Raw genomic sequence first — 26,185 nt, 5'->3', positions numbered from 1 at the left:
ATTAACTTGAAACGAAAATAGTAACAGTCAGCAATAACATGTGCTTGACAGTTCTTCAGAAGGATATTAGGAGCTTTTCTGGAAAGTAGTACTCGAGAATACCAACTGCCACTGTCTCACCCTTCAAAAAGAGCACAAGAGAAAGTCTGATCTCTTTGGAAGTGTATAATAATCTCATAGTAGTCAAATATTCAGGGAAAAATATGTTTTACCAGGCAATTCAGCATCAAGGTGCCTATTACAAGCATAGAAAGTCATGTCCCTCTTCTGCCTCATTTGTATCGTTAAATCTCATGTTTTGCAATACAGAATACAGTTCAGTTTTGATATAAGGGACATGATTCAAATTAGGACAGGTGGGAGATGTATTTCAGCATCATAAGAGAATAAAGTTGAAATAAAGTCTGTTGAACAGATTTAAGGGACATGCCCTTAAATACCTACAGTGTGCTGAGGCAAAGGTGAGAGACAGGTGATTCTATTAGGGAGGGATGAACTCAACCCTCCCAGGTACAGAGCATGTGGTTGGACTTTGGTCTCCAGATCATTCTTCCTCTTCAAAACTTAACTACTCAGGCCTACTTGCTTCTTCAACACTGCTGACCTGCCTCTTCTCCAAGCAGAGGAACATGCCATACTAGTATTGCAACCACACTTCCTTGTGTAGACTGGACTGATACACACCACTGAATCTTAGAAACAATCAGAATCATAGAACATTTGGGGTTGGAAGGGACCCTTGAGGTCATCTAGTTCAGACATCTTGCAATGAGCAGGGATATCATCTCTGAGCACCACCAGGCTGCTCAGAGCCCTGACCAGCCAATCTGGAATGTTTCCAGAGACAGGGCATCTACTACCTCTCTGGGCAAAAAAAATTCTTTCTTATATGTAGTCTCAATCTATCCTCTCTTGGTTTAAAACCAATGCCCCTTGTCCTATCACAACAGGACCTACTAAAAGGTTTGTCCCCATCTTTCTCATAAGCCCCCTTTAAGTACTGAAAGGGAAACAAATCAACAAAGGGTAGCAGTTGGTAATGCAAGCACCTAAATTTGATGTTTCCTGACACATTAATAAAAAGGCTCAGTGCATGGGAAAGGGGAAATAGATGGTGTTTGTTCCTGCAGAGGAAAAACGGAGAGCACCTGGGAGTCCACAGAATTTTCCAAGCCTCTTTGCTTATTTAAGAGCTTTATTTTTTATTCTAATAAAAGCAAGTTTACAGAGACAGGAAGACAATAAAAGGCAGTGTCATTTCCTAGCTTGATAGTGCTGGTTAAAGGTGACAAGCTAAATAAAATCATCCTCATCCTTATAATTTTTCTCATTTGATTGCTTACAGGTAAACCAGTTTAATAAAGACTCTGAGATACAAATACCACATGGCCATACTGACAGGAGTGAGGGAAAGGAGAACACAATAATCATGTTAGCTCTATCCCTCAGATTAATCACGTAGATAAAATACCCATTTACCTCATTCTAGACAGAAAAATATCATTTACTAACCAACAATTTAGGCAGGCATGCTGCTGTTAAAAGCCAGACCCAGCTGATCCTAACTGGTGGAAAAGATGAGACTTACAGCCCTGTGAAGGATGGATTCCTCCTCCTCTCTGCAATAGCAGCCCACCATGGTGAGGCTTGCTCCCAGTCATCCTTCAGCTCCAGATGGCACCAGCTTCAGGGAACACTGGATCCATTTTAGCCCCCGCTTAAACATGTTTCCCTAGGACTCAGCACACCTGTATGCAAGAGAGTCCCACACCAGGGATGTTTTATCACCTTGGATTTACTGTAACCCACAAAACTTTAGCTGCAGCAGAGATCACATTTGGAGGCTGCAGCCCTGGCCCCTGCTGCCTCAGCTGCCCCTCAGGACACCTCATCCTAAACACAAAACTGGGTCTTCTCAGAATTCTGTTAGGTTAAACCAAACAAGATCTGTCTTTATTCTCTGACAAACTGCAGTTTCCAGGCCACAAGAAATCAGTGCACTAATATTACACTAGATTGGTGGGGAGAAATGGACATACCAACCCTAACCTCAGCTTGGGTGAAATTACATGATGTCCTGGGTTCAGCAGTAGCAGTCATTTTTCTCCTCCTTGGTAGCAGTAGTGATTTGTGTTATACCTTAGTTACTAAACTGTTCTTATCTCAACCCGTGGGAGTTGCATTCTTTTCGATTCTCCTCTCTGTCCCTCCGGGAGTAGGGGGAGGGAAAGAAGGGGGGGGGGGGGTGAGTGAACGAGTTACCTGACTGGGTTTAAACCACGACACTCAGTTTTATTCATAAAAGTTGCCTTACAGTTTCATGTCCAAATGCCTAGCAATACATTCATGGCAAATCTTACAACCAGACTGCAGTTGATCAACAAGGAAAGAGGGAAGCAAAGAAATCCATTCTGTGGTAAGGCAACATCTGTCTCATTGATACTGATGAGAAATCAGTAAATTAATTAGCTTGCAAGTCTGATTTCCCCCCTGTTAATGTTATCTGAAATTAAGCAATAAAGTCACTTCCTTTGTACAGAATCTTGGTATACATATGGCTGACCTAGCACAGCAAATAAAGCAGAGAGATCAGATATCAGCAAACCAAGGTGGCAAAGAAGAGTTTGTTGTAGCACAAGGGCTTGTGAGTATTCACATAAAGCTCTCTTTCATAGAAACCCAAGCCTGGTACTGAGTACATCTACCCAATTAAACATACCAAGATGACCAGCGTCTGAAAGAAATAGGCCTTTTCTAGGCTGCAAAATGCCAGGCAATAAATGCCTTGCTCTCACATCCCTCTGCAGCCTCCTATGCCTGAGCAGCTCTCACCCTTACCTACAGTCTGCCCACTGCTCCTGCCAAGCCTGCTGCTGGCCATCTCAGAGGGGACATCTCTCTCCCTCTTTCAGAAAGGTGGCACAATGCACACTGTCCTTCTGACCACAGCATGGAAACTGAGCACAAGTGGGCAGGGGGGAAATAAATATAAACAAACAACCAGATGTTCCCTACCAAACTTCTCCATTTTTCATCTTTTTAACTCCTTCAAGGTGTACACTTGGCACCTGGAGCAGTTTCAGTCCTAGAAGGAAGAAAATTGTAAAGGACTTTTCTTCAGTCACACAGTAGCATATTGTGTTCTCAAGACAGTGAGATAGAGCAGCTAGGGACACAGATTCCTATTTTCTGTCAGTTATTATGACCATTTATTTCTGGTGTTAGGCTACAGAGCACAGAATGATGGGCTCAGCATTTATGAAATATTTTTAAAACCCCTAAATTGCTATGCTGGTCTCTGAAATTAGGGTACTTTAACTGCACAGTAGTATGATAGTCCCTCAAGAACACCCTTGGCACTTGGAATACCCTCCTGCCACTTAAGATGAAGGCTAACAGAAGCTTTTTTTTTTTCTCTCCAAAGCCATTTGTTCAGTAAGGCAACTTCCTGACACCATTAGGAGCTGCTTGGCAAAAAGGTGTCCGTATGTCATCTTTGACCCACAGCTGTGGCCCACTTGGCAAATCTATAGAGATGACATTGGAGCCCAGCATCACTAATTGGAAGCAGGGAGTGTATCTTACCCTTCAACTAAATACTGGACATTTGTATTCAGATAGACTCCATCACATGGTTGTGTGTGCTCCTGCATTGCATCATGTGCAGCTTATTAAAATAAATTATGGGGGCAAAAATTCAGTGTGTTTAAACAAAAGCTTTAAGGAGCAATTATTTGTATTTCTTGTATAGCTCTGTGTCGTGGTTTAAACCCAGTCAGTAATTCGTTCGCTCACTTCCCCCCCTTTCTTGCCCTCCCCCTGCTCCCGGAGGGGACAGAGAGGAGAATCGAAAAGAATGCAACTCCCACGGGTTGAGATAAGAACAGTTTAGTAACTAAGGTATAACACAAATCACTACTGCTACCACCAATGATAATAATGATAAAGGAAATAACAAGGGAACAGAATACAACACCTCAGCACCAGCCGACCGATAACTCGACTCCCTCAGCCCGACCAAGCACCGACCGATACCTCCTCCAACCCTGCAGTCTCCCCAGCCCTTCCGGCTAACTCCCAGTTACCTCCTGGGCATGACGTGCTGTGGTATGGAATACCTCTTTGGTCAGTTTGGGTCAGGTGTCCTGTCTCTGCTTCCTCCTGGCTTCCCCTCCTCCCTGGCAGAGCATGAGGCTCACAAAGTCCTTGGCCAAACCAAAACATCGCTATCAGCTCTGTTCCCGAGCTGAAAGTCAAAACACTGCACTGCACCAGCTACCAAGGAGGAGAAAAATGACTGCTACTGCTGAACCCAGGACACTCTGAAACAATTTAACACCATAATAAAGGTTTTTCCTACCTGTTCTACACTTTAAAGGTGTTTACATAAACTGTAGCATATCCTTCAGTGGCATTTATCTCCTCATCCCACATTACTCTCCACACTGAACATCCCTTTGTCTGGCAAGCAATTTAGACTATAAGGTGCCTACTTTCAGGTTTTTTACTAGGTGAAAACATACTGATTCACAATTTGGTTGTTAATGTCACACCTTTTAAAAATCAGAGTATAATTAGGTATGCAAACAGCTCTGCCCTCCTTTAACAAGTATTTTTAAAATTAAAAAAGAAGAAAAATTGACAGCAATGTTGGGAACTGAAGCTGTAACAAGGAAAGTACATTATACAAGGAATAAAAACAGAAACAGCAATACACACAGAGAGGTCAAGAACAAAATCTGCACTAAAGGCGTAATTCTCAACTGTAAGACATCACAGGGATCAGCACTACCTAAGCCCAGTGGAATACAAGAGCCTGGTTCAAAGGCACGTGTCAGCAGGAATCTTTCAGTGCTTACCCCTGTAAACTATCTATCTAACATAAACCTGTAAGAACTGAAGAAAAGTTCTGAATCCCCCTGCAGCCTCCTCTGCTTGAGCAGCTCACACCTTTGCTTGTGGCCTGCCCACCGCTCCCTCTGAGCCTGCTGCCAGCTATCTCACCCCCTTCCAGAAAGGTGGCAAAATACACACTGTCCTTCTGACCACAGCATGGAAACCAAGCACAAAGGAGCAGGGGGGAAATAAATACAAATAAATAATCACATTCTAGAAGCACTGTAGTGGCTTTACTAAGTTACATAAAAGATACCTGCACATGCCAAAAGGTGATCTCTCAAAAAAACCCTGAACAAACAAAACAACAGCAGAAAAAACCCAACAAAAGAACACCCCCCAAAAAAAAGGAAAAAAAAAAAAAGCAAACAAAAAAGGGAAAAACACAGAGAAAGGAAGCAAAAATAGATGTGCAATTAGTGTGATGTCAGCAAAGCTCTTAAGGGGCTTATACTGCTAAGAATGCTTTCCCCAAATTACCACAATATACTGGAATATCCAAAGATTCAGGGGTTTGGAGGTTTTAAATGAAAAACAAAATGTCACCCCTACACCCCAAAAGAAACCCATCCCCCAAAACCAACCAACCAACTGAAAAAAACACAACAACCCACAAACCAAAGCATGTAAATACAGAGAAAAGATTGTTTGAAGGACTTTAACCCAATCTTCTACAGCAATCGGCTCTCTCCAGGGTTCAAATATGGCTTTAATATCAGAACTTGAAGGAGGCAACAGGCAGAATTCAGTAACTGGGACAGAGCACAGGGACACAGCTTACAGCAAATGCTCTTTTATTACTGTGTTCATCAAAACATTTCAGTTTTCTCTGCAAGATCTGAATCAGAGCAGCAATACAGTCATTCAGCTACTGTAACATTTCCATAGGACTTAGCACGACAGACTTCATGCACAGGACCTAATGCTTAGTGTGCTCAAGACACATGAAAACTGAGCCATATTCTTAAGTGCAGGAGTGACAGACTGCTTGTACTCATCTTTTCGTTACTCAGCTTTGAGCACCACACAGGAAAACAAGACATTTCCTAGGGAAAGAAAGTGACCTTGCATTATTGTGTACTGATAATTCGAAATTACAGAATGCCACAGTCTAGCGACAGAACTATTACAGTAGGTTTGGCATTATGGGTTTTACAATAAATATTTGATCAGGTTTTTTTTTACTATAGTTGGTGTTTAGACATGAGAAATTTTTGATATTTTGATAATTTTGTATAGAAAGTTTTAATTAAGTACCCAAAGCTTTAGAAAATAAGTATTTCAATGAATACAAGATCTGATTCAGACATGTAATAATGAGAGGTATAAGAAAATGCAGTTAAAAATATAAAGTTCAAGTGCAAAAAGAAACACCCTTATTTTTGAAGAGTTTAAACCCTTCTCAAAACCATCTCTCTCTTCCTGTAATAAAGCTAAAACACCAGCCTGTAAATATGCAGCCCCACTATTCAGCTGGTAGGGAAGATACATCTATTGCACTAGAAGTACAAAGCTAAGAAGAATGCATATTTTGTTTTTAAACTTACGTACAAAAAGATATTGCACCAATCCATTGTCCTTTTTTCAGTTTAATACGTTAAGGAAAAGCCTACTATTTACAAAGGTAAAAATAGAAGTGCAAAAGCAGACTGAAAGAAACCAGAAAGAATAAGTTTATTTAAATTGCTAAGTACAGTTCATTAGCTGACCATAGCCCACATCCAGTATGATCTAAAATAATTTGTACCATGTATACCTGCAATGTCAGAAATCCTTGCATTTCCCCACAGGTGCAAGTCTTATCTTCTACTCTAATCACTAGAAGATCTACAAAAAATTTAAAGGCTAACCACAGTTTAACTTAATAGCTTTATTTCTCCAGGAAAGTGATGTTCCTTTAGGTAAATTGAAAAAGCCATGTAATATTATACACATATTTGAAAAGTAGTGATAAATCAGGCATGATGGTTTTCATTCTTCCTAAACACCATGAGGAAAAGTTTGCTGATATTTCAGGACTGATTAGTCTAAAGACGCTCCCATTCCAAATCACATTAGCACAGCATATGGCCCTGTCTCAGTCTATCTGCCACTGGGACTGTCATATGTTTCTGGGGTGTAGGTAAGCAGAACAATCATGACCCAGAGATGAAGCAATGCCTGGGAAAGGAAAAGAAAGAGAACTTGTCAGCACTGTCAATCATCATTCACAGCAGCATTATGTATGAGAGCTCTCAATGAGAGCTAATAAAACCTAGTTTTGTAGAAATATTTTGATTGTGTTTTTCCTATTATTCAGATACTCCTAAAAAAAGAATTCTTACTTGTGCAATGAAATGCTGAGTCAGATTCTGAAGAAGGCATCTGCAGAAAACTAAAGACTTTATACAAATAGCAGAAATAAAGCAGCTTGGTTTCCTACACATTTATATCCTCTGGCTTCTCTTTTCCTCCATGGCCCAGTAACTGCAGCTGTTCTCTCTGATACCCAGTCCCCAGCCAGAACATTATGTGATCTGCCTCAGGTGACTGGTAAGGCACTGCTCCTGTGCCAACTGGTTACTACCAGTCTATGTAAAACAGCTGAATTCTGCTTCCCTTCTGCTTACCACAGGGATCAATTTGAAGCATTTTTATGAAGTCTGTGGGAATGTTAATTCTCATTCAAATTTGGCTAAAACTATCCAATTAGAAGTTGCTGGGGTTGCAACAATGGAGGTAACTGACAGAATACATAAGCCACGTTTCCTTCAATAAAATAAAATTAAACATTCAAGTTACAAAAGTCCTAGCCAAGGTTTGAGCTGAACAATTGTAACTGCCACAGACTGTCCAACATACAGCTCCTATGAACAATCGCTGCATTCCAGTTCAGACTGCAGCTTAAGCAGTGAGTTTTCAATGTTTTGGTACAAAGCATTTTATTCCTATATTGGTAAGTCTAAGTGATCAATAGGAAAAAAAGAGAGAAGTCAGGAATCAAAGAGCCCTGCTCCTTCCAGTACTTAATAGCTGGAAAAAGCAATTGCAAGCAGAAACTGTAGTTTTCTTTATTTATGCTTGTCTGCCTGCTTTATATCCTGAAATAGGTACAGCTGTCCTTGGAAGCTCTGTTCAGAGGAATCTTTATGCCTTCTTCAAGCAACGTGGATTTTTTGTCAAAGACTCAACTAGCGGAGTATTTTCCAGCAGGGTATACTGCCCGCCTGCCTGACCACAAGTCACTTTAACTAACAGACATCTGCCCTCCAGTGGAAAAGAGAAGAATTTCACTTTTATCACTTGCCGGCCTGACAATTCGCCGGGTACAGATGAGTAACTTTCCACTATTTAAGTTTAGCAAGAAAAACCTTTCTTGCTACTTTTACAGCTAGAGACGTATCATTATTAGACCCTGAACAAAAAGAAAAGTGCCAAACATTAAAAAAGCTGTAACAGGTACTTTTCCTAATGCAGTGCACACAATTGTGGTGGGTTAACTTTGGCAACAGGTTACTAATTTTGTATTTCAGTACTAAAAAACTGTTTTGACAGTCTTTCAAATGGTAGTTACATACACATCTTTGAGACTGCTATGCTAAGAATTCCTGGGAAAACCTGAAAGCTGACAAGCAACATGACTCCAAAATGCTGTTACATAAGCCCTATTTAGTCTGCTCTACAAAAATATACACCCAGTTGTTAATTATATAGCCTTCTGAACACGAAACACCTTGCTATTTAAGACATATTAAATGAACTGGCTGTAGAAAATTTGCATTAAGCTTCTTTCTTTCAAGAAAGCTTACTCACCATGTAAATGATTACAAAGGCTCTTGCTATGGGATACCGCCTTAGAAAGATTCCCAGCCGAATGCTACACAAAAGAACACAAAATCCAGAAGTTAACAATGAACAGTAAATTACTGTTCCTCTCATTCCAATCATGACAAACTCATGAAGATCAGCTGCTGATTTACACATGGCTTTCTTTCTGACTTGAATTTTACTTCATGTATTCAAGACCTTAACTGGAGTGAAAGCTCAAATTCAGACCAGAAAACTTGTTCTCATCTCTTTTCTGTTACACGCTAAGCTCAGTTCCTGAAAAAGAGCTAAGATTCAAGAGCTGTACAGGCATTTTAAAATTCAAATATGCTACATTTTCGCCAAATTTTGTTACTTGAAGAGCTGCCACTTCAAAAAGGCTTAAGCAAATAAAACCTGAAATTCATTTGAAAAACCTGATATATCACTAGTGTTCTTAGATGAGAAGGACATGGGGTTTCAAAGTGTGCTGCTATAGTGCTACCAAGTATACTGTATTAGATGTGTGCACTGCTGCTCATTAACATCACTTAAAAAAAACCCCACGTACTTAATTGAGTATAATACTGCCAAATAAAGTTTAGTATTAAAACGTCACATAATAAGTCACAACCATGGAAATCCTAATACTCTTCACAATGAAATTAAAGTACCATGGAAGCACTAAGGACTTTCCATTAAGGTATCTTGCTTTCAAAGGATTATAAAGTATTACCTAACTTGCTTTTCAATTAGTATTCAAGTTTTGGAGCAGACCTTTGTTGTGAATACTGACAATTAACCTAACTACTGAGAAAAAGGATTAAGCCAAGACTTTAGCTGGATCCAGAATGACCTTTGTTTACTAATTCCTCAAATAGATTATCTTTCAAGGTAAACAGCTGCATAGGATCAGAACCCAGAAACTTGTCTTCATCAGGATGCCTAAATGGGAATAAAATATCCGTGATACTCCCCCACTAATACAGTCTTACGGTATTTATCACAGACATGATCAAAGCCTGAAAGTGAGAGAAGTGGAAGATGGCAATGAAAAAGGTTAGGGGTTTTTGTACTTTTGAAAAAGTTTGGTAATTTTCTTGTATCAAAACCTGCAAGAGTGTTGCCTAAATAATTTACTATAATTCACAAAAGCCTGAGGATATTAATATTATAGGAAAACAAAAGTGAACTGGCTAAATATTAAACAATTTATACAGTACTTTAGCTTCATTATTTTTCACTTCTACCTTCATAAAAGCAAGTGAAAAATGAAAGTGGGCCACTTGAAAACTGCAAAAGAATTCCAGTAATTACAAAATGTAATCCCTTTGGACACTCTTACCTAAACTGATCTATAGTACTGGCAGCTTTGCGAACTCTCCCATACATTCCTGCCATGTTAGCATCCACGTCACTGAACAGGACAGGAACATTACGCATACGAGCACCTATTTGAAGGGAAAAAACAACCAAAACAAAATCTCATTAGTCTAAAACCAGCTAAGTTGTTGTTTAAGTAAACAAATCAATAGTGTGTAACAAAGATACATAAAAGTAACACAAATAGTGATTGATCTCTTAGTGCCATTTTTCTGGGGGTAGAGGAGTATGTTTTGAGAGCAGAATTCTTGATAAGCTTACAGTTAAGTCAAACGTTTCTTCAATTTAGTATATTTTAAAAATTTATCGCAGCTCACTAAATGGACTTCTTGATATTCAATTCTAGCATGCAATAATAATTCTATTATCAGCTATATAAAATTATGAGTTTGGTAAGGTCACAGTTTCTCCATTTGCTTTTATTTCTCATACAGTAGAAGTTCGATAGCACTTCTAATACTAACTTGTATATTCCAAAAATTTGTATTTATTTACATTTTTATTATGTATCGACTTTGTTAATAAGGAAACAAGATTCTCAGATAACACTGCCTGTGCGCAAGTAAACTTAAGCTTATTGAAACCCAAAGCAAATATATTTCCAATCTCCTCCCATTTTTAAAAGCCTTTCATAAGTAGGGAAACAAAAGTCTGGATTGTCATTTCACACCTCCTAGTAATGGTCCATCGCTTTAAAAGTTACTTACGTATATGCAAAATTACAAACTTTTGACTTTGGAAAGTAACACCTTAAAACCATGGATCAACTGCTGAGGTTCTCCTAGAGATACAGGGTGTGTTCACTACACAGTACAGATAAACCAACCTCAGTATAACCACTGTATTTTAAGCTGCTTTTCAATAAAAACAACAACCAGGAAGGAAACTGATTTCAACCAGAATTCTAATTAACTCTCAAAAGGAAGTATCCCATTCTTGCTCACCTCCCAAACCCTGCTGTAAGGCAAGCCTTACCATCCTGCTTCTGACAGTTTAAACCCCGAGATTTATTTGCACCTGTGTTAGGATTTGTAAATGTTTGTTCCAACCATGTCACAGTATTAAGAATTAAAGATAAAACTGACCTCATTAAATTTACTTGAAGTCACCAGCACAGCTGATGACCCAGCTTTTACTTAACTATTTTTATACTACTGGCTGCTGTTGACAAGGTCTCTGGCATAAACTGCATATTTTCAGCTTTTTTTTTTTTTTCTTCCTTATAAGCTTAGACTTTCAGGAAAAGGCATTTGGAAATATAAAAGCCTGAACTGCAAAAAGGACAGAGTTTTAAGTATTCTATTTCCTTATTTACCTTCAGCACCATCAATGCCTGACATATTAATAGAAGGTCCGTTATTACTAGTGCCTTGAATAGCCTTCAGCTGTTGCTCAAGTCGTTCCAGTTGATAGACAAGTGAGTTTTTCTCTGTACTCAGGCTCTCTAACATGGTCTGCTTCTGAATTAGTGTTTCTGTCAGCTGATGAAGCCGATTTTCTAATTCGGTCTGACTACTACTACTTAGAGCCTTGTTTGTCAGCTAAAAACACAAAGCAAAGGAAAAAAAAAAAAAATCAGAGTAAGTTCAATTGTGACCAACTGACTATTACAGAATTAAAAATCTGAGCCCTTCAGGAACCAAGTTACCCCACTGCAGGATTTTTATGGGATAATACTATCAAAATGATCACCAATGAGTACAAAAAAGAAACTTAATTTTGACAGTTGCTAAAACAAGATTTTACATGACACAAGAAACTAAGTAAAAATGTATTCCTATGTTTTCCACCTCTGATCATATAAACATTTTTGTGTAATCACAAGTTTGATCACAAAAATCAATGCTACGCCTGACAGTTGAATTTAAACGGCAAGAATTACAATAGCAAGATAATCCAGTCTGGCTATCATATTTGCAACTTCACAAAACAAGTGAGTATATGAAATGCTTTCAAGTGAGGAAGGAAACACTCAGTACAAATAGGGAGAATCTGATGCCATTCTACAGGAAACCTTGAATAAAAATGGTGAAAATGCAGCTTACATTGCAAAAGAATCGAGGAACACTGAGGCAGAAAACATGACTGTACTAGCAAACAGAAACAGCAAGGACAGCAAATGAAGATATGAATCACGTCACTCATCTGCAGAAAATATTTAAGTCAAATGGGAATCTCCAGATTAGCCATACATGCAATAGCTCGCCTATTCACTACAGCCTTGGACTTCAGCCACTTGTAGCATTGTATACCACAAACATGTAGCTTCAGCAATGAAAAAACAATCATCAGGAAGGAGAGGAAGCGAGATATCAAAATCACAAGTTAGATGCATGCACCATGGCAGGTGCAGACAGTCTTGAAACCAGCATTACCAGAGAAACCATCCGCCAAAGGGCTCAAGAAATTTGTATCACAATTTCCAAATCTTCTGACACTGTAATTACACAGCTGATCATCATACATGACTAACACTTACTCTATATATAGGCTACTTTTCTCATGCTACAATAATTTGCACAAAATGAGACCTATGCCTTCATGCTGCCCAAGAAGACTGTGGGGGCTGACAAGTATGAGAAGGTTCCAAAAGGGATTAGACTGATTCAAGGAAAATAGGTCCATAAACATACTTGGTGGGATTCAGTTGGGACTTAAATGCCAACATCCCTAATTCAGCTGCTGATGTTGAGAGAGTACAAGGGAGTGAAAAAAGCGGCCAGGCTCACATGCCACCCCATTGTCACTGTGCAAGATACAACAGTGGGCCAGACAGATCACTGAGTCTGTAGGATATTCTTTCATGTTCTTATGTCCAGTTAAAAGGATCTTAGCAGAAGTCATGATAACCTAATCAAATGCCAATGACTGTTTTGAGTTTTCAAAATGAAGAATGTTGATCCAGCACCATCCCATCAGGTCTAGTTGAGAAAGGCTGGTATTTTTTGCCCTCCCCAAAGACAAAAACACATGCGATTATAGATAGGCTATTTGCTACTTCGTGTTTCCCCCTTCTTCTTCTCTCTCCACTCAATACCTTACTCTCTACTGAAAACAAGTACCCTAACTCATTTGTAAAGCCTTCATGTTTCTTTTGTAAAGCTAAATTAAATTACAGTTCTCATCTGTTTTCATAATTGAAGGTGCTAAAAGTTATTTTCTATACAAAAATAGTACCTGATTTCTGAGCTTCTGAATTTCTTCCTCTCTGTCTTTTATTCTGCTTTGCAAAGTGTTCTTTGTTCGATACAATTCTTCTTCAGTATAATGGAGTTCCTATAAAATTTATCACAATTACAAATAAAATACACACATGTTTTGAGAGACATTCTCTTTTCTAGAGTGTCACAGTAAGAAGGCAATATGCTGCATTCAAATATAAACTGAAATTTAATCTTAGTTAAGTGTCTGGATAAATATTAATCCAGACTAGTCACACAATTTCATCAGGACCATGATTTCTCTTCCTTATACTGTTTATTACATTGCTATCTTGAAACTATGTCAACAAAACTTAAACAATTAGGAAATGCTTGGGGGGGGGCGGGAGAAAACTGTTCCTAAATAAGCCCATCAGTCCAAGATACCAGGTTTTAAAAATGTTTTTAGAAGTGGCATATCTATCTATAATTCTGTATGACACAGATATTCCCTTAAATATTTACCTTTAAAATATTTATTCTTAAAGTTTAGGGTAAATCAACATAGCCAATATGAAGGGGGCAGGAATATTAGCAAGGGACAAATTACCAAACAGTAAATCTAACTCCTGAGTTTTCTTACTCCCATATTTTGGCAGCTATTTTAACTCAAAGACCTGCCATTCTTATCTTTTAAATTAAGACAGTCTTCAAATCTCTGTATCACTTCAGTTGTCAGTTACTACAGAAAACAGATAAACCTACTCTCCCTTCAAACCATGAGATGCACAAAAAAATTACACCTCTGCCTATTTTCTATCTTCAGTCTCAAACCTTATGGCAATAGTTAAAGAAATTCCAAGACAGAACAAACCATAATGGTCTCAACTATCAGTGCACACAATTACTTTAAAAGCACATGTAAATGTATGGCAGCAAAAGGAATACTTCTGTTTCTGTAATAATTGATAATGCTTTTTTTTTTTAATTCACCTCATTTTTTCTATAGTAGTATTAGATTAAAATCTACCCCTCAGAAGGGCAGGAGTAACAAAATACAATCTACCATCTGTCTTGATATAATAAACATCAGCTATGCATCAAGAGCAGACCTCAACTCCTGCCTTTTAATTAGTTCAAGCTGCTACCATCTCATTAAAATGTAATTTCTGGAAGGACAGATAATCCTGTAAGATAAATTGTTCCGAGCAGATAGAGTGTACTCTCCTGCTCTCCTGATTATTAATTCTTTTTACATGAGCTTTTTCTTACAGAGGGAACATTTTAATGCTGAAAAGCATTTGTCCTATTCATACTGAGTAAGTTTGTTCACATGAAATACGGGCTTGCCTTCCCTCCCACCCCCCTTTTTTAAACAAAACTGCTCAAATTAAGGAGTTTGCTTTAAAAGATAACACCATCTGACAGAATTCACTAATACAATTTTATCAGCAATTTGTCTTTTAGAGAAGTTTTGAAGTAACAACATTTAGGTTAATAACTGAGTAATAAGTGGATTAAAAGAAAATCTTTGAATTGGTACTAGAACAACATTCTTTTACAAGCTACATCTTATGTAGTAACTGAGCACAGGAAGTTTCAGAGTAACTATTTTTAGTATTTGAGCTTCTTGGTATAAATAAGTTACCAATGTTTCTATATCCCTGTTGTTTGATTGTTCCCTAGTGTTCATTCTTTAACACATCAGTGAGATCTCCATTTTTCAGAAGCATCCAGAAGACCCTGTCCATTGCTTAGTGTGGGTTGTGCTTGTTTGGCCATTAAGCTTTTGGGGATTTCTTTGGAATACTAGACAAAAAAATTAGCTCAAATACTGCACAAACCACTCTTGTTAATCCAAATGCTTTACTGATGACACCACAAGGCCTAGAAAAATATCAATCAGCTTTCAAGAATTCCTTACCTGTTTCTGCCGTTCAAGTTCAGCTTCTGCCTCTTGCTTGGCCAATTTATGTGCTGTTATTTGCTCTTGTAGGTCCTGAAGCTGCTCTCTCACTGACTCAGCCTCACTTACCTGCTGAGTCTCCATATCCTGAAATGAACAGGAATGTTACCACTTCACTAATGTTTAAACAATACTGCAATGTGCCACACGGAACAGCAAAAAAAAAAGGTTGCATCTACGATATTGCTTCAAAGGAAAATGAACATGAGAGTGCACTAAATAAATGATGTTTGGTCATTTTATGTACAATACCTTTTTACTAATATAGTAACAAAATAAATGCATTTTGCAAACATGAAAAGTCTCCACTTTTTCCTTTCTACTGTCTACAAAGTAAAACTGTGTAAAGTAGGCTTGCATGCAACTGCTGGGTTGAGCCAATTATGCCAGTAGATGACTCGGATTACAACTGCTTCAAGGATTAGTAGCCCTTGCAGAAAAGCATATTGGTGATCTCTACAGAAATCACCATGCTTGTTTAGAAAGAAATCCTTCCCTCGGAAGAAGCAAGCAGTAGTGAAGGAAGGAAGAAGTGATATCTATAGTATTCCTCCCACCATGAGCTGAAGTGGTGAGAGAGAACATGGAAAGAAATTGGCAATCAATAAGCATTTGTCTCACCTTAGTATTAAAAGAAGCCAACTTTTGCTCATGTCAAATAAAGAGTAGAAGCAACAGCCCTAAAGCATACCAAAAAAACCCAGCTTTTTGTGCATCGTTAACTACAAATGCAAGTGTACATAACAGCTACCTGCAGCTCTGTTCTCATCTGTTGTATTTGTCCCATTAGTTTTTGTATTTCTTCTCTCTGAGTATCTCGTTCATGTCTCAGTTCTTCTAGTTCCACTGTGCCTGCAGTATTGCTATCCAGGCCTTCAATACCAGAGCCTTCTTTTAAGCTGTTTATCAGCTTTTCTTTAGACTGAAATAATAAATCAATGTATTATTTATAGCAGTATTTAACAAGTGCTCAACATGTCAAAACGACTGCTCTAAAATTCTAACGTAGAAATATAGTAAAAGAGCTTTTTTTTAACCTGTTATTTTAGCCAAGATAATAATGACCCTACGTAGCTCAAAATGAAAATACTTCCCTAGTGATAATTTTTCTAACTTCCTGTATGCCATAACACTGGATTTACTGAAAGTCTATGCCATCTGAGGACGAGTACAGCTTTTCTCCTTAGAAGTGCCTGGAATGGATAACAATTTTAGCTTTCCACCTACCATAAGAGAGAAGACAGACACTAATGGACACTAATAAACACTAAAGACAAAACTGACCCCCTTTCAGCCCATCCATTTTCCTGCCAACAAAGCCAAATAAGAACAAAATACAGTCATAACTCTACTAGGAAAGAGGATAAACCATTTTATTCAGAATCAACCTAATGTCAGCTTGACATTGATTTCTGATCTCATGCTTTTCACATTTATCAAGATGACTTAAAACCTGCCCTTGGATATCAGACTAAATTAATTATTCTAAACATAGAGCTTTATTTTCAACATTCTGCTAACTTTTCTAAGCAAAACTCAAACTGACCACATTTGGACTTGGTATCCTTGACAACTTAAGTATTACAGAAGTCTGCACAAAATACCTGATTTTGCCATTGTTTATAAAATGTTCATCACATGCAACCTTTCAGAATATAAAAAAGTATTTTCTTTGGTTTACACATATGTATCCATTATATGCTACGCTTCAGCCTCAATCAGAACAGAGCAATATTCTTGACTCAAGAATATTGGGTGTGGAACAGATTGCAGGTTACATCTATCTGTGTGCCTAAGACTGGACTCTTGAATGATGTAACACAGCAAGAGCAATGGTTCACTTGGACTTTTAAGTTCATGACCTGAACTTCCATTTCAGTTACTTAATTCCACCTGTAAACTGAAATTTACAAAATGCAGACTGACATTATTACAGATATGTCCCAAAATGTATTACAAGTCACAATAAAAAAAAAACAAAAACAAACCACAGATTATTTGAAGCGTACCACCTTAAAAAAGTTGTGTACATATCAAACTGGATTTCTTTACAGACATGCTTACTTGGAGTATGCGAGTAGCTTTCTGTTTATAGTCTGTCATTTCCTGTTTCGCAGACTCTAGGTGGTTTTTAGTTACTTTGACTTGCTGCTGAAGCTCATCAGCTCGCCTCTTTTCATCTAAATACTTCCTTTCTGCTACAGTGATCCCTTCTGCCAAGTTTTGACGTTCTACTTCCATTTTACTTAGACGAGCCGCAAACTCATTCTATTAGCAATAAAGAAACAATACTTTGTGTTTAAACACAGTCTGAACTTTAACCTAGAAAGGAAAAAAGAAAGATTAAAAGCAGCTGACAACACAGACAAAAACAGATGACAACACCTTATATTTACCATCTCAAATTTAAAGATGCATTAGTGGTATACGGAAGGAAATCCTGCTTGCTTAAGCAAGTTCTAAATAATATCAGTAAAAATATGCATTTCTTTCCCTCACCACATATAGTGAGGGGATAACAATCATCTCTGGCAAACAAAAAGCAAGCTTTCCCCTCAAAAAATATTACCAAATGTAATCTGTACATTGATTTACTTTAAAAAAAAAAAAACAACAAAAAGACACTGATAAAGATTTTCAAAGATGCTGTTATACCTAACAAAGGCCAAACTAAGTGTGGAAAGCAGTCTCTAGCAATTATGTACTCACATCTTTGCCACAGAAGTTACTGTCCCATTTAATATGCCCAAGATTACATATTAAAATTGTCTAACAGTTTGTTGTGTAACAACATAGCATGGAAAATTAAACTGACTACTGACTTAGCTTTAAAAAAAGTTTTAACACTAAAGTTAGCATCAAAAAAAACCAAAACCCAGTAAATATTATCAGCATTAATCCTCACAAACTTGTAATCGAAAGCTTTCAAGAAAACCCATGTAAGAAGTAAACTAGAATCACAAGGATGCTTAGTACAGCAGGCAGCACATCCTTCCAAGCACTTAGTACCCTGAACAAGAACTGAAGGGGAAGAAAAAGCTGTTAGAACCTCACATATCTGATCTCAAATATAGAGCCTGAAACTCTTCTTTACTCTTCATGTCTAACCTGCATTTGTTTGTAACTTTCCTGCTCTCGCTTGAGTGCGGAGTCTGCATCACGCAGCCTCTCTTGAAGAGTTTGAAGGGCTTGATTTTGCAAACTGCTCCCTTCACTGTGGTCTTGTATTATCCTGGAAAAGCAATATACACATTAATAGCGAAAATAAATAAAAAGATTATTGTAAATTTCAGGAAGAAATACAATTACCTGATTCTCAGGCCAGTTTTGAGAATTTACACAGTAAATTATTGAATGTGGCTGACTATAGGTGCGCAAGTTTGAGTTAATGACTCAGGTCTGCTCCCTGACCTACATTCTAGAGTATCCAACTGCCAATTCATATCCCAGCACTGAGGGAAGTCAGAAAAGTGTTCATATTTGTGGATAAGCAAACATATTTTTCAAGACAAAAACTTTTTTCTAGAGACCTTCAACTTCAGGCCTCTGACACAAACATACTTGTATAAAATGGCTTTCAATAACTGGGTGACAACTGCCCCTATTTAATACTCATTTGCCCTGTTCCCACTGCTAGCTATGATACAGCAGGTTCAGAGTAAACTTTAATCCGCATATTTCAAATCTGGATACAATCCCTTTCCCCATTTGTTTATTTATTTTTGTTCTTAAAGAGACTAAATTATCTGCCTTGATCTTTCAAACTTACTATTACAAAGTACAAAACAATGAAGTACCGTGATTTTTCACTCTGCAATGCTTCCAAAGCCTCCGTTCGAGTGCTTAACAACTGATCAGCTTCTTGCAACCGTACTTTCAGCACAGCCAGCTGTGAATCCTTAGCACCAACAGCTTCTGTCAGATCATCAACTCGAGCTTGAAGTTCTCTAACCATCCTGTCACTCTTTGAATGGTCAACATTCCACTTCTCGACCCTTTCCCGGGATTTGTTCAGTTCTACAAAATAAGGAGTTTCTCTGAAGTTTATAAAAGTAGCTATCGCAAGGTCAGGATGCACACATGACACTTTCTAAAGAAAGAAATTAAATACAACGTAATTGAACACTGGAACTTCATGAGCTACCAAGAAGCAACAAATACAAGACTGTCAGAGCATAATCCCTGATATTTTGCAGGTGATCTCAAACCGGGCATTTCACTCTGTCACACTGCGGATGACAAATTTTACCTGTCCCACCCCTTGCAATGGCTTACTATCAAATACCCCTGTGCAAGCAAGCTTTAGGAAACTTCTATATAAAGCATCTCATTCAACTAAATGGGACAATAAGCTCAACCTAAAACCAGTGGAAAAAACACACCAGTGTTGAAATAATGCTTAAATACCTAGAGAGGCTTCTGGTTTTAACCAGACATCACATACTAAGCTTCAGTGGAAATTGAAATTCTCTGGCTCATACAGTTAATTTGAAAAAACATGCGGTCCCTTGAGTTGTATGCCTAACAGCAGAAACTTGCTCACAGTTTTATCATTACGTGTTTCATTTATATTCATATTTTTCATATATGTCATTTCATCTGGCTTTTGAAAAGCTAGTGAAGTCATACAAAATTACTAGATTTTATTTTTTTACTATCAGTTTCTAGGCACCAGAGATTATGGCCTACAGCCCAAAAAGAGTCAGATTCTGAAGTATTTAAAGGAATTTACTCATTTAAAACTATTTTGCAATGGCTGTTAAAATGTAGGAAAAATATTTTAACACTGACAACATCTGCTAACACTGTTTTAAGGTTTAAGGGTTGGAACTAAATAGATCACATCATTTTAACCAACATTTGTGTTGTCTTTGTGGTTGAACAAGCTTTTTCGTCCCGCCCAGCTCATTACTCTGAAATCAAGTATCATTTTGCTTGGTCACATATGCAAATTTAACTAGAAAGATTTTATTATAAATACAAAACGCTAACAGAGAAAAAGCATTGTTTATTAGTTCACTAGCATTTTAGTAACAAGTTACAGTTGAGTTTTCAAACCACAGTACCTTCTTGTGTTTCTTTAGACCTCTGAATTAACGAAGCCATTTCTTGATTTAAAGACTGAACTTCATTCCGCAGCAGCTGATTCTCCAGGCGAAGATTGGATAGCTCATGCGATTTCAAATCATCATTAGCTGAAAGGCTAGGATTAGTTACTGCACTTAGTGATGAATCCTTCATGCCATCCCCTTGTGCTCCCAGTCCGGAATCTGAACTGTCTGGGGTTTCTGGACAGAAAGATGCAAATTAGAACTAATATATGTATTTGTAAGTTGTCTTGACACAAATACCAATTCCATGTTCTGCATTAGTAGTTAAATGGATAATAATAGCTTATATAAAAATGGAATATGGAGCTGCTTCTCCCAAGCATTATTCTAGAGTATACATGTATCATGCAGCATTTTTGTTAATCCTGCAAGACAAGAGATGGAATTTATGAAAATTCTTTGTTCTTATTACCATAATGTCAAATTCAGGATTTCAAAACATTAACACTTTGTTATGACTATGCTGCCCACAGCTGTCTTCAGAACCTAACAGAGTAACAGAAAAGATTAACATACACAGCAAATAACTAGGGGAATATTTAATACAGGTTCATTCCGGTTTTCCCTTAAGATTTTAAGGATTTACATTTTGTTTTAAGAAATCTTTTCAGATGACTATACTAAGCCATTTTTATAGCAAAGCTAAATGTGTTATCTTTATGTAAAAATGCATTTCAAGAATAATTCCAGTCAAATCATCTTACTGATAATTCTGTATTAATAAACCTCTCAAAACACTTTCAAAACCACTTTTATTAAGAGAAATAAAGTTGCAGTGATTTGAAGCAGAAGCATGAACTATTCTTTCTCTAATAAAAAATATAAAGCAGATATAGTCTGTCAAACTCTTAAAAGCCTTCTGCCAATACAAATTGCAATTTAGAAACAAAAATACAGATTTTTATTCCTTAAAAAAAAATAAATCTTAGAACCTCAGAACGGTAAGGGGACTCCTGGTAGTATTCTGAGCAACAGTCTCTTGCAATGAAGGAAGAACCAACAGCCCTTCCCCATCATGCACAAGCACCACACAGCATCATGGATTAATGCTGTGAAATGAGCACAACCACTGTAACAGTATTGATTCCAGCATGCAGATAGTTGGAAGCTTTGCAGCAGTGTTAAGATAGAACAACACAGCGCAATAAGCAAACAAGCAGGCAATCCAAAAATATGTACTTGTGAATTTAGTACATCCCAGTTGAGCAACTGTTGAAAATCCCAGGGGACAGACTGCAACTAATTCCAAGCAAGGCTGCAGTTTAGCTGTCACAACATTATTTACGTCACCTTGTGATCACCAACCAACCCGCTCCACTTTCCTTGTTACCACTGCAACAGCCTCTGTCACTCAGAGCCCAGGGAGCTGGGACAAACTATTACTTCTCAGCAACACACCAACAAGTAGCACCAGTGACAGTATTTCTTCCACAGTTTCTCAAACCCCTTTCCTATTTAAACAATTCTAAGAAGTGTCATTTCTTTCCTCTTGATTCATGTGCAGTTTCCAAATCATCAATTTATCTGCATTCCTTTGTCTAAAAATGTCAATAATTAACTGAGCTAATGAACCAAGAAATTAGCCATTTATAGCACATATTACCCATTCTAATGTACAAACTTCAATGTTAACTGGTTCTGTTTATATCTAATGTATCATAAGCTACTTCAACAGATGCTATGCAAAACATACACAAAACATGTTTTGCTGAGTATACATATGGTCAATCAGCAAGGCCACAGAGCCAGGCCTAACATATCTGAATTACTACTAGTAGTAGCAAGCCTTACTGAAAAGTTAACAGACCCAGAAATATAAAAATTTTCACATCTTTGGAAATTTCCCCTTTTCATGCCTAAAGCTTTTCAGCATACTTAATATATTAAGTAAAAAACCTGGCATTTACAATGCTTTATACACTCGAATTACTGAATAATATTCTAACTACATTATTAAGAGATAAATATAAACTTTTGCTTCGATTGTACAGAACAAGCAAGAATAAAGTAGCACAGCAAAGACCAAGTACCAATTGGCCAGTCTAATAGAGAACACAATTCTCCTCTGCATTGACTTGAGAATACCCCAAATTTTGACCACTTGACCTGGTGGCTTTCAGGTGTCTGAGTTTAGACTGCAATAGTGAACTACTTCCAGCAAACCCAAAGGCTTTACCTACTTAGCTCTCTCATGCCTGTAGCTCTAAGAACAGCCCATCCACATCCAACTTCCCACTCCGCAGGACAAGCAAGTCTGACATCTTCTCCCTCTCCTATGGTGGGACAAAGAAAACCTCACATCACCTCACACAGTGCACTGGGCGACAGCCAACACCATCTACCAGCCAGTGAAAGTCACTCTCTTACATGGCAACAACAGGTAAAGGCCCCTGAGTGATCCAACAAATGCAGCAGAGCCTGCACTTCTAAGTGGGGATGTATGGGGGCTGATGCAAGGTTAAGCCATCACTCAGGAAGGTCAAGGTGAGCAGGAGCAATCAGATCAAGAACATAAAAGATCTGGAGCAATCAGATCAAGAACATAAAAGATCTGGGCATTAATTACACTTGTCAAATCAGCACGGTATCTAAGATTATCCCAGGGATGAAAAAATGTTACAGACCCTACTGCAGTCCACACATCTGGCATACTGCTACCAATAAATGTTTCATGAAGTGACATATTACCTAGCTTTACCCTGGACATACTTGGGTATAACTATATCTAGGTTCAATATTATTTAACTACCATTGCCTTGGCTCCTAATGGAATTATCTTCAGTAGTTTTTGCACTCTGTGTAATGGTAGACACAGAACTAACGATCGAAGTCCGAGAGTGATTTTGAAGAACAGGTGCCTTGCTCTTGTCTTTTTTAGAATCCATCCTTCCATTAGGCTCTTTCTCTGAACTGTTAAGAAAATCAAATAGCAACTCATCATCCGGTTCTGACTTTTTTCTTCTCACAAAATGTGAGGCAGCTCGGGGTGTGGAAACACTTTCTACCGGAGATGCAACTTCCGAAGATGTCCTGCGTGCTGGTTTAACATTTGCTGTTCTGCCTAGTATTGTGGCCTTTTGATGCTTAATGTTATCAGCTGCTGATGAGATGAAGGATGCTTTGGGCGGTATCTGATATTTCAGTTCTCCAGTATGCTGGTGCAATTCAGAGTATTCATTGGAAGTGTCCAAATTCTTATTATCATAAATGGCACTGTTTGCTGTGTCTTTTTTGCTAAGAGCTGATGCAGCTCCTTGATCGACTCTGTTGAGTAGGTCTTCTGCCTTTCCAGCAAGATCAGCAAGCCAAGACATGATGGATGTCTGTTGACAAACTCTCTAAAATTAAAATTTCACGACCATATGCTGCAAAAAACATAGAATGATTACAAATCAGACTGGCTATTGATAATGCAAGATATGTGGGTTACCTAAGCAATTCCTGCGTTTATCTATTACAGCTGTAATTATCTTCACACTTTTCTCCTACTCCTTTGGTATTCACTGTTTTGGTAATCTGACAGAAATAAACCAAACCAACTCCTGAGGTAAACAGACAAAACCAAGGCTTAGCTATCAGCATCCCCATACCTGTTTCTGGCCACAGAGCACCCAGCCTACAAGCTAATCCACAACAACAACGAAGTCTACGTGCAAATGACAAAATTAGACTTGATTGGAGGAAAAGAGGCCAGATGCTTATTACAACGACAGATAACAACAAAGCCTTCAGTGTTTGGCCTGCAGACTCATAATCCGGGGCAGATGGAGGAACTTCCCCCCCGTAAACTTTGCATCCTGCCGTCACTTCTGTGACACCAACAGGGGGGACAACTGCCTGCCTACACTTGCACCAGGGGCCTACAGACAACACAGAGGGCGTGTGCCTTCACCCCAGCTCCTGGGAAGAGCTCCTTCACCCCAGGGCAGGCTTGTGGAGGGTCCCTTGGCCGAGCACACCCACAGCGGGAAGGGGGAAGAGCCGAAGCAGGCGAGGCCGAGCGGCAGGGCGATGTTTAGGGTAGCCGCTGCCCCACCTCTCTACCCACCCTTAACAAGGCTGCCCGGACCGGCCCAGCCCCCCACTCGACGGCCCTCAGGAGCGGCGGAGGCCTCAGCACAGCCCAGCCTCACCTCCTCCCAGCGGGAACACCCCGGCGCGAGGGATACTGTGAAGGGGCACCGGGCAACGACGGTCACTACGACGCCCCGGCCCGGTGGCAGCGCACCCCCATCTTCCGGTAGACGTGGCCGCCTTCCGGGACGCGGCGCGCCTCGCCGGCGGCGCTGCACCTCCCTGCCCCGCGCTGCACTTCCCTGCCCCGCGGCGTTCCCGAGAGAAGCCAACGCCGGTGCTCAGGTTTCCTGCACGTCTGCCTTGTGATGGCAGGAGGCGCTCCAGCCCTGCGGAGACAGGGGTTCGCTAACGGCCGAGCGTGAACCTGCCTTTCCTGGCAGGGTCTTTAAGGATGGTAGTTCATAAATGGCTGGGCCTGACAGAAGTTGTTTCACCTTCTCTGACCAGACAAGGTGCCCCTGGCCTGCTTCAGGCCCGGGAAGGCCTTCTCCTTGTCTCTGCACCCCAGGTTGGGATGTCAGAGCATCCCACAGGCATGCTGGAGAAAAAACACCTTGACATTGATGCACTGATGTTGCCAATAAATAATAGGAATTTTGACCAGAAGAAAGTACATGGGGTATTCATGTTCTGTTCTCCATAACTTGAGGAAGATGTGAAGGGAATGACCTGATCCTCAAGGGCAACTGTAAGATACCATGGAACCTGCCTCCAGGAATACCCCACCCCCTGTCCACACATAACAAACACAAATAACAAAAGGGGTCCTTTTACCACTCTGGATCCACAAATCTTTTGTCAGTCTTTAATATCCAGGCTCACCTTTATCCTGTTGCAACGATCCTTCCCATATGCTTGTCCTGTATGATAACACTAATATCACCTTTTTTTCTGCTGACAATACTTGAAAGGTGCTGTGCAAGCAAAGGTGACTTACTTGGTAATAAGAAAATGTACTGAGGTGTCTTAACTTTTCTTTTTTCCAATTAAGTTCACATAAGGTATCTTGACTAGTCCTAGAAGACACATTAGTTGAGGTTAGCACAAGGGCTTCCCACATCTTCAGGGACTCCTTTATAAGAGCATATCCTGGGAGTAGTAAAGATACAACCTAAGCTTTAAAAACCCTTTTTTTTTTTCAGTTTTCTGTTTCCCTTCCAAAAAAAAAAAAAAGTCAGGATTTTCTGAGGTAATTTCCTGATAACCCAAGTAACACATTTCCTTTTTCAAAGTCCCATGATTTAGGGGTTTGCATGACAAAAACAGGGCACTTGTGCACACTGAAACCAAGAGACCTGGCATAGAGAACATGCTCAGCACTCTTTCTGGACAGATTTGTACTACTGGGCAAGTTTCTCCCCCCCTCCCTGGCAAAGGTTGCAAGAGAGAGTTTCAGTAATACGGCTCATGTAACATGCAAAAGAATAACAATGGACCTTCTTCATTCACAGCTGCTCCAGTCCTAAAAAGTAAATGTATAAATTCCCTTGACAAAATGAAACTCACATTTACTTACTCTTGCCAAGTATGACTACTCTGAATTAGAGACATTATTTTCCATCATTTTCAGTCACTGTTTCAAATCAAACCCTTTTGGCTGATGTTGGATTTATACGCGAGAGCTCAAGGTCCCTCTCACATTCTTGTCCCTATATGTTTTACTGTTTAAACTTTTTCTCGGAGATGTCTGAATGAAGACACTTGGTGAGTATTTAGAGGGACTCCAATACTGTGAATATGTCCATACTTTCAGCTGTAGCATCCTTCCTTCTCATCATATGTTACTTAAGTTTCCCAAACCTGCAGTATCTGAACTCCTTCAAACT

At 39.0% G+C, this 26,185-nt stretch overlaps 1 protein-coding gene across 1 annotated transcript; it reads right to left on the bottom strand.

The window, feature by feature from the left end:
- Positions 1-5,673: 5,673 nt before the first annotated feature.
- Positions 5,674-24,488, bottom strand: GOLGA5 (golgin A5). Its single transcript, XM_057413452.1, has 13 exons — positions 24,416-24,488; positions 23,032-23,647; positions 20,238-20,459; positions 18,969-19,188; positions 18,280-18,403; positions 17,236-17,439; positions 15,923-16,093; positions 15,130-15,258; positions 13,243-13,341; positions 11,381-11,606; positions 10,028-10,133; positions 8,689-8,752; positions 5,674-7,056 (listed from the first exon to the last, which is right to left on the bottom strand). The coding sequence occupies exons 2-13, from the start codon at positions 23,594-23,596 to the stop codon at positions 6,979-6,981; spliced, it is 2,208 nt and encodes a 735-aa protein (XP_057269435.1). The 5' UTR covers positions 23,597-23,647; positions 24,416-24,488; the 3' UTR covers positions 5,674-6,978.
- Between the last annotated feature and the right edge of the window lie 1,697 nt (positions 24,489-26,185).

The sequence above is a fragment of the Pezoporus wallicus genome, unplaced genomic scaffold (genome assembly GCF_028554395.1).
Source record: "Pezoporus wallicus isolate ANWC-B61680 ecotype Strahan unplaced genomic scaffold, APGP_CSIRO_Pwel_v1 contig_3017, whole genome shotgun sequence".
Lineage (NCBI taxonomy): Eukaryota > Metazoa > Chordata > Aves > Psittaciformes > Psittacidae > Pezoporus > Pezoporus wallicus.
Note: the sequence above shows the minus strand (reverse complement) of the source record. Positions and strands in the feature narration are given on the sequence as shown.

Excerpts from the sequence above, each read along its gene's own strand:
- GOLGA5 (XM_057413452.1), bottom strand. The coding sequence starts at position 23,596 with ATGTCTTGGCTTGCTGATCTTGCTGGAAAGGCAGAAGACCTACTCAAC. Across the intron at positions 18,404-18,968 it reads TTGCAGAGTGAAAAATCACG|GATAATACAAGACCACAGTG; the intron begins GTACTTCATTGT and ends TTGCTTTTCCAG. Across the intron at positions 10,134-11,380 it reads AGGCATTGATGGTGCTGAAG|GTGCTCGTATGCGTAATGTT; the intron begins GTAAATAAGGAA and ends CCCTTCAAATAG.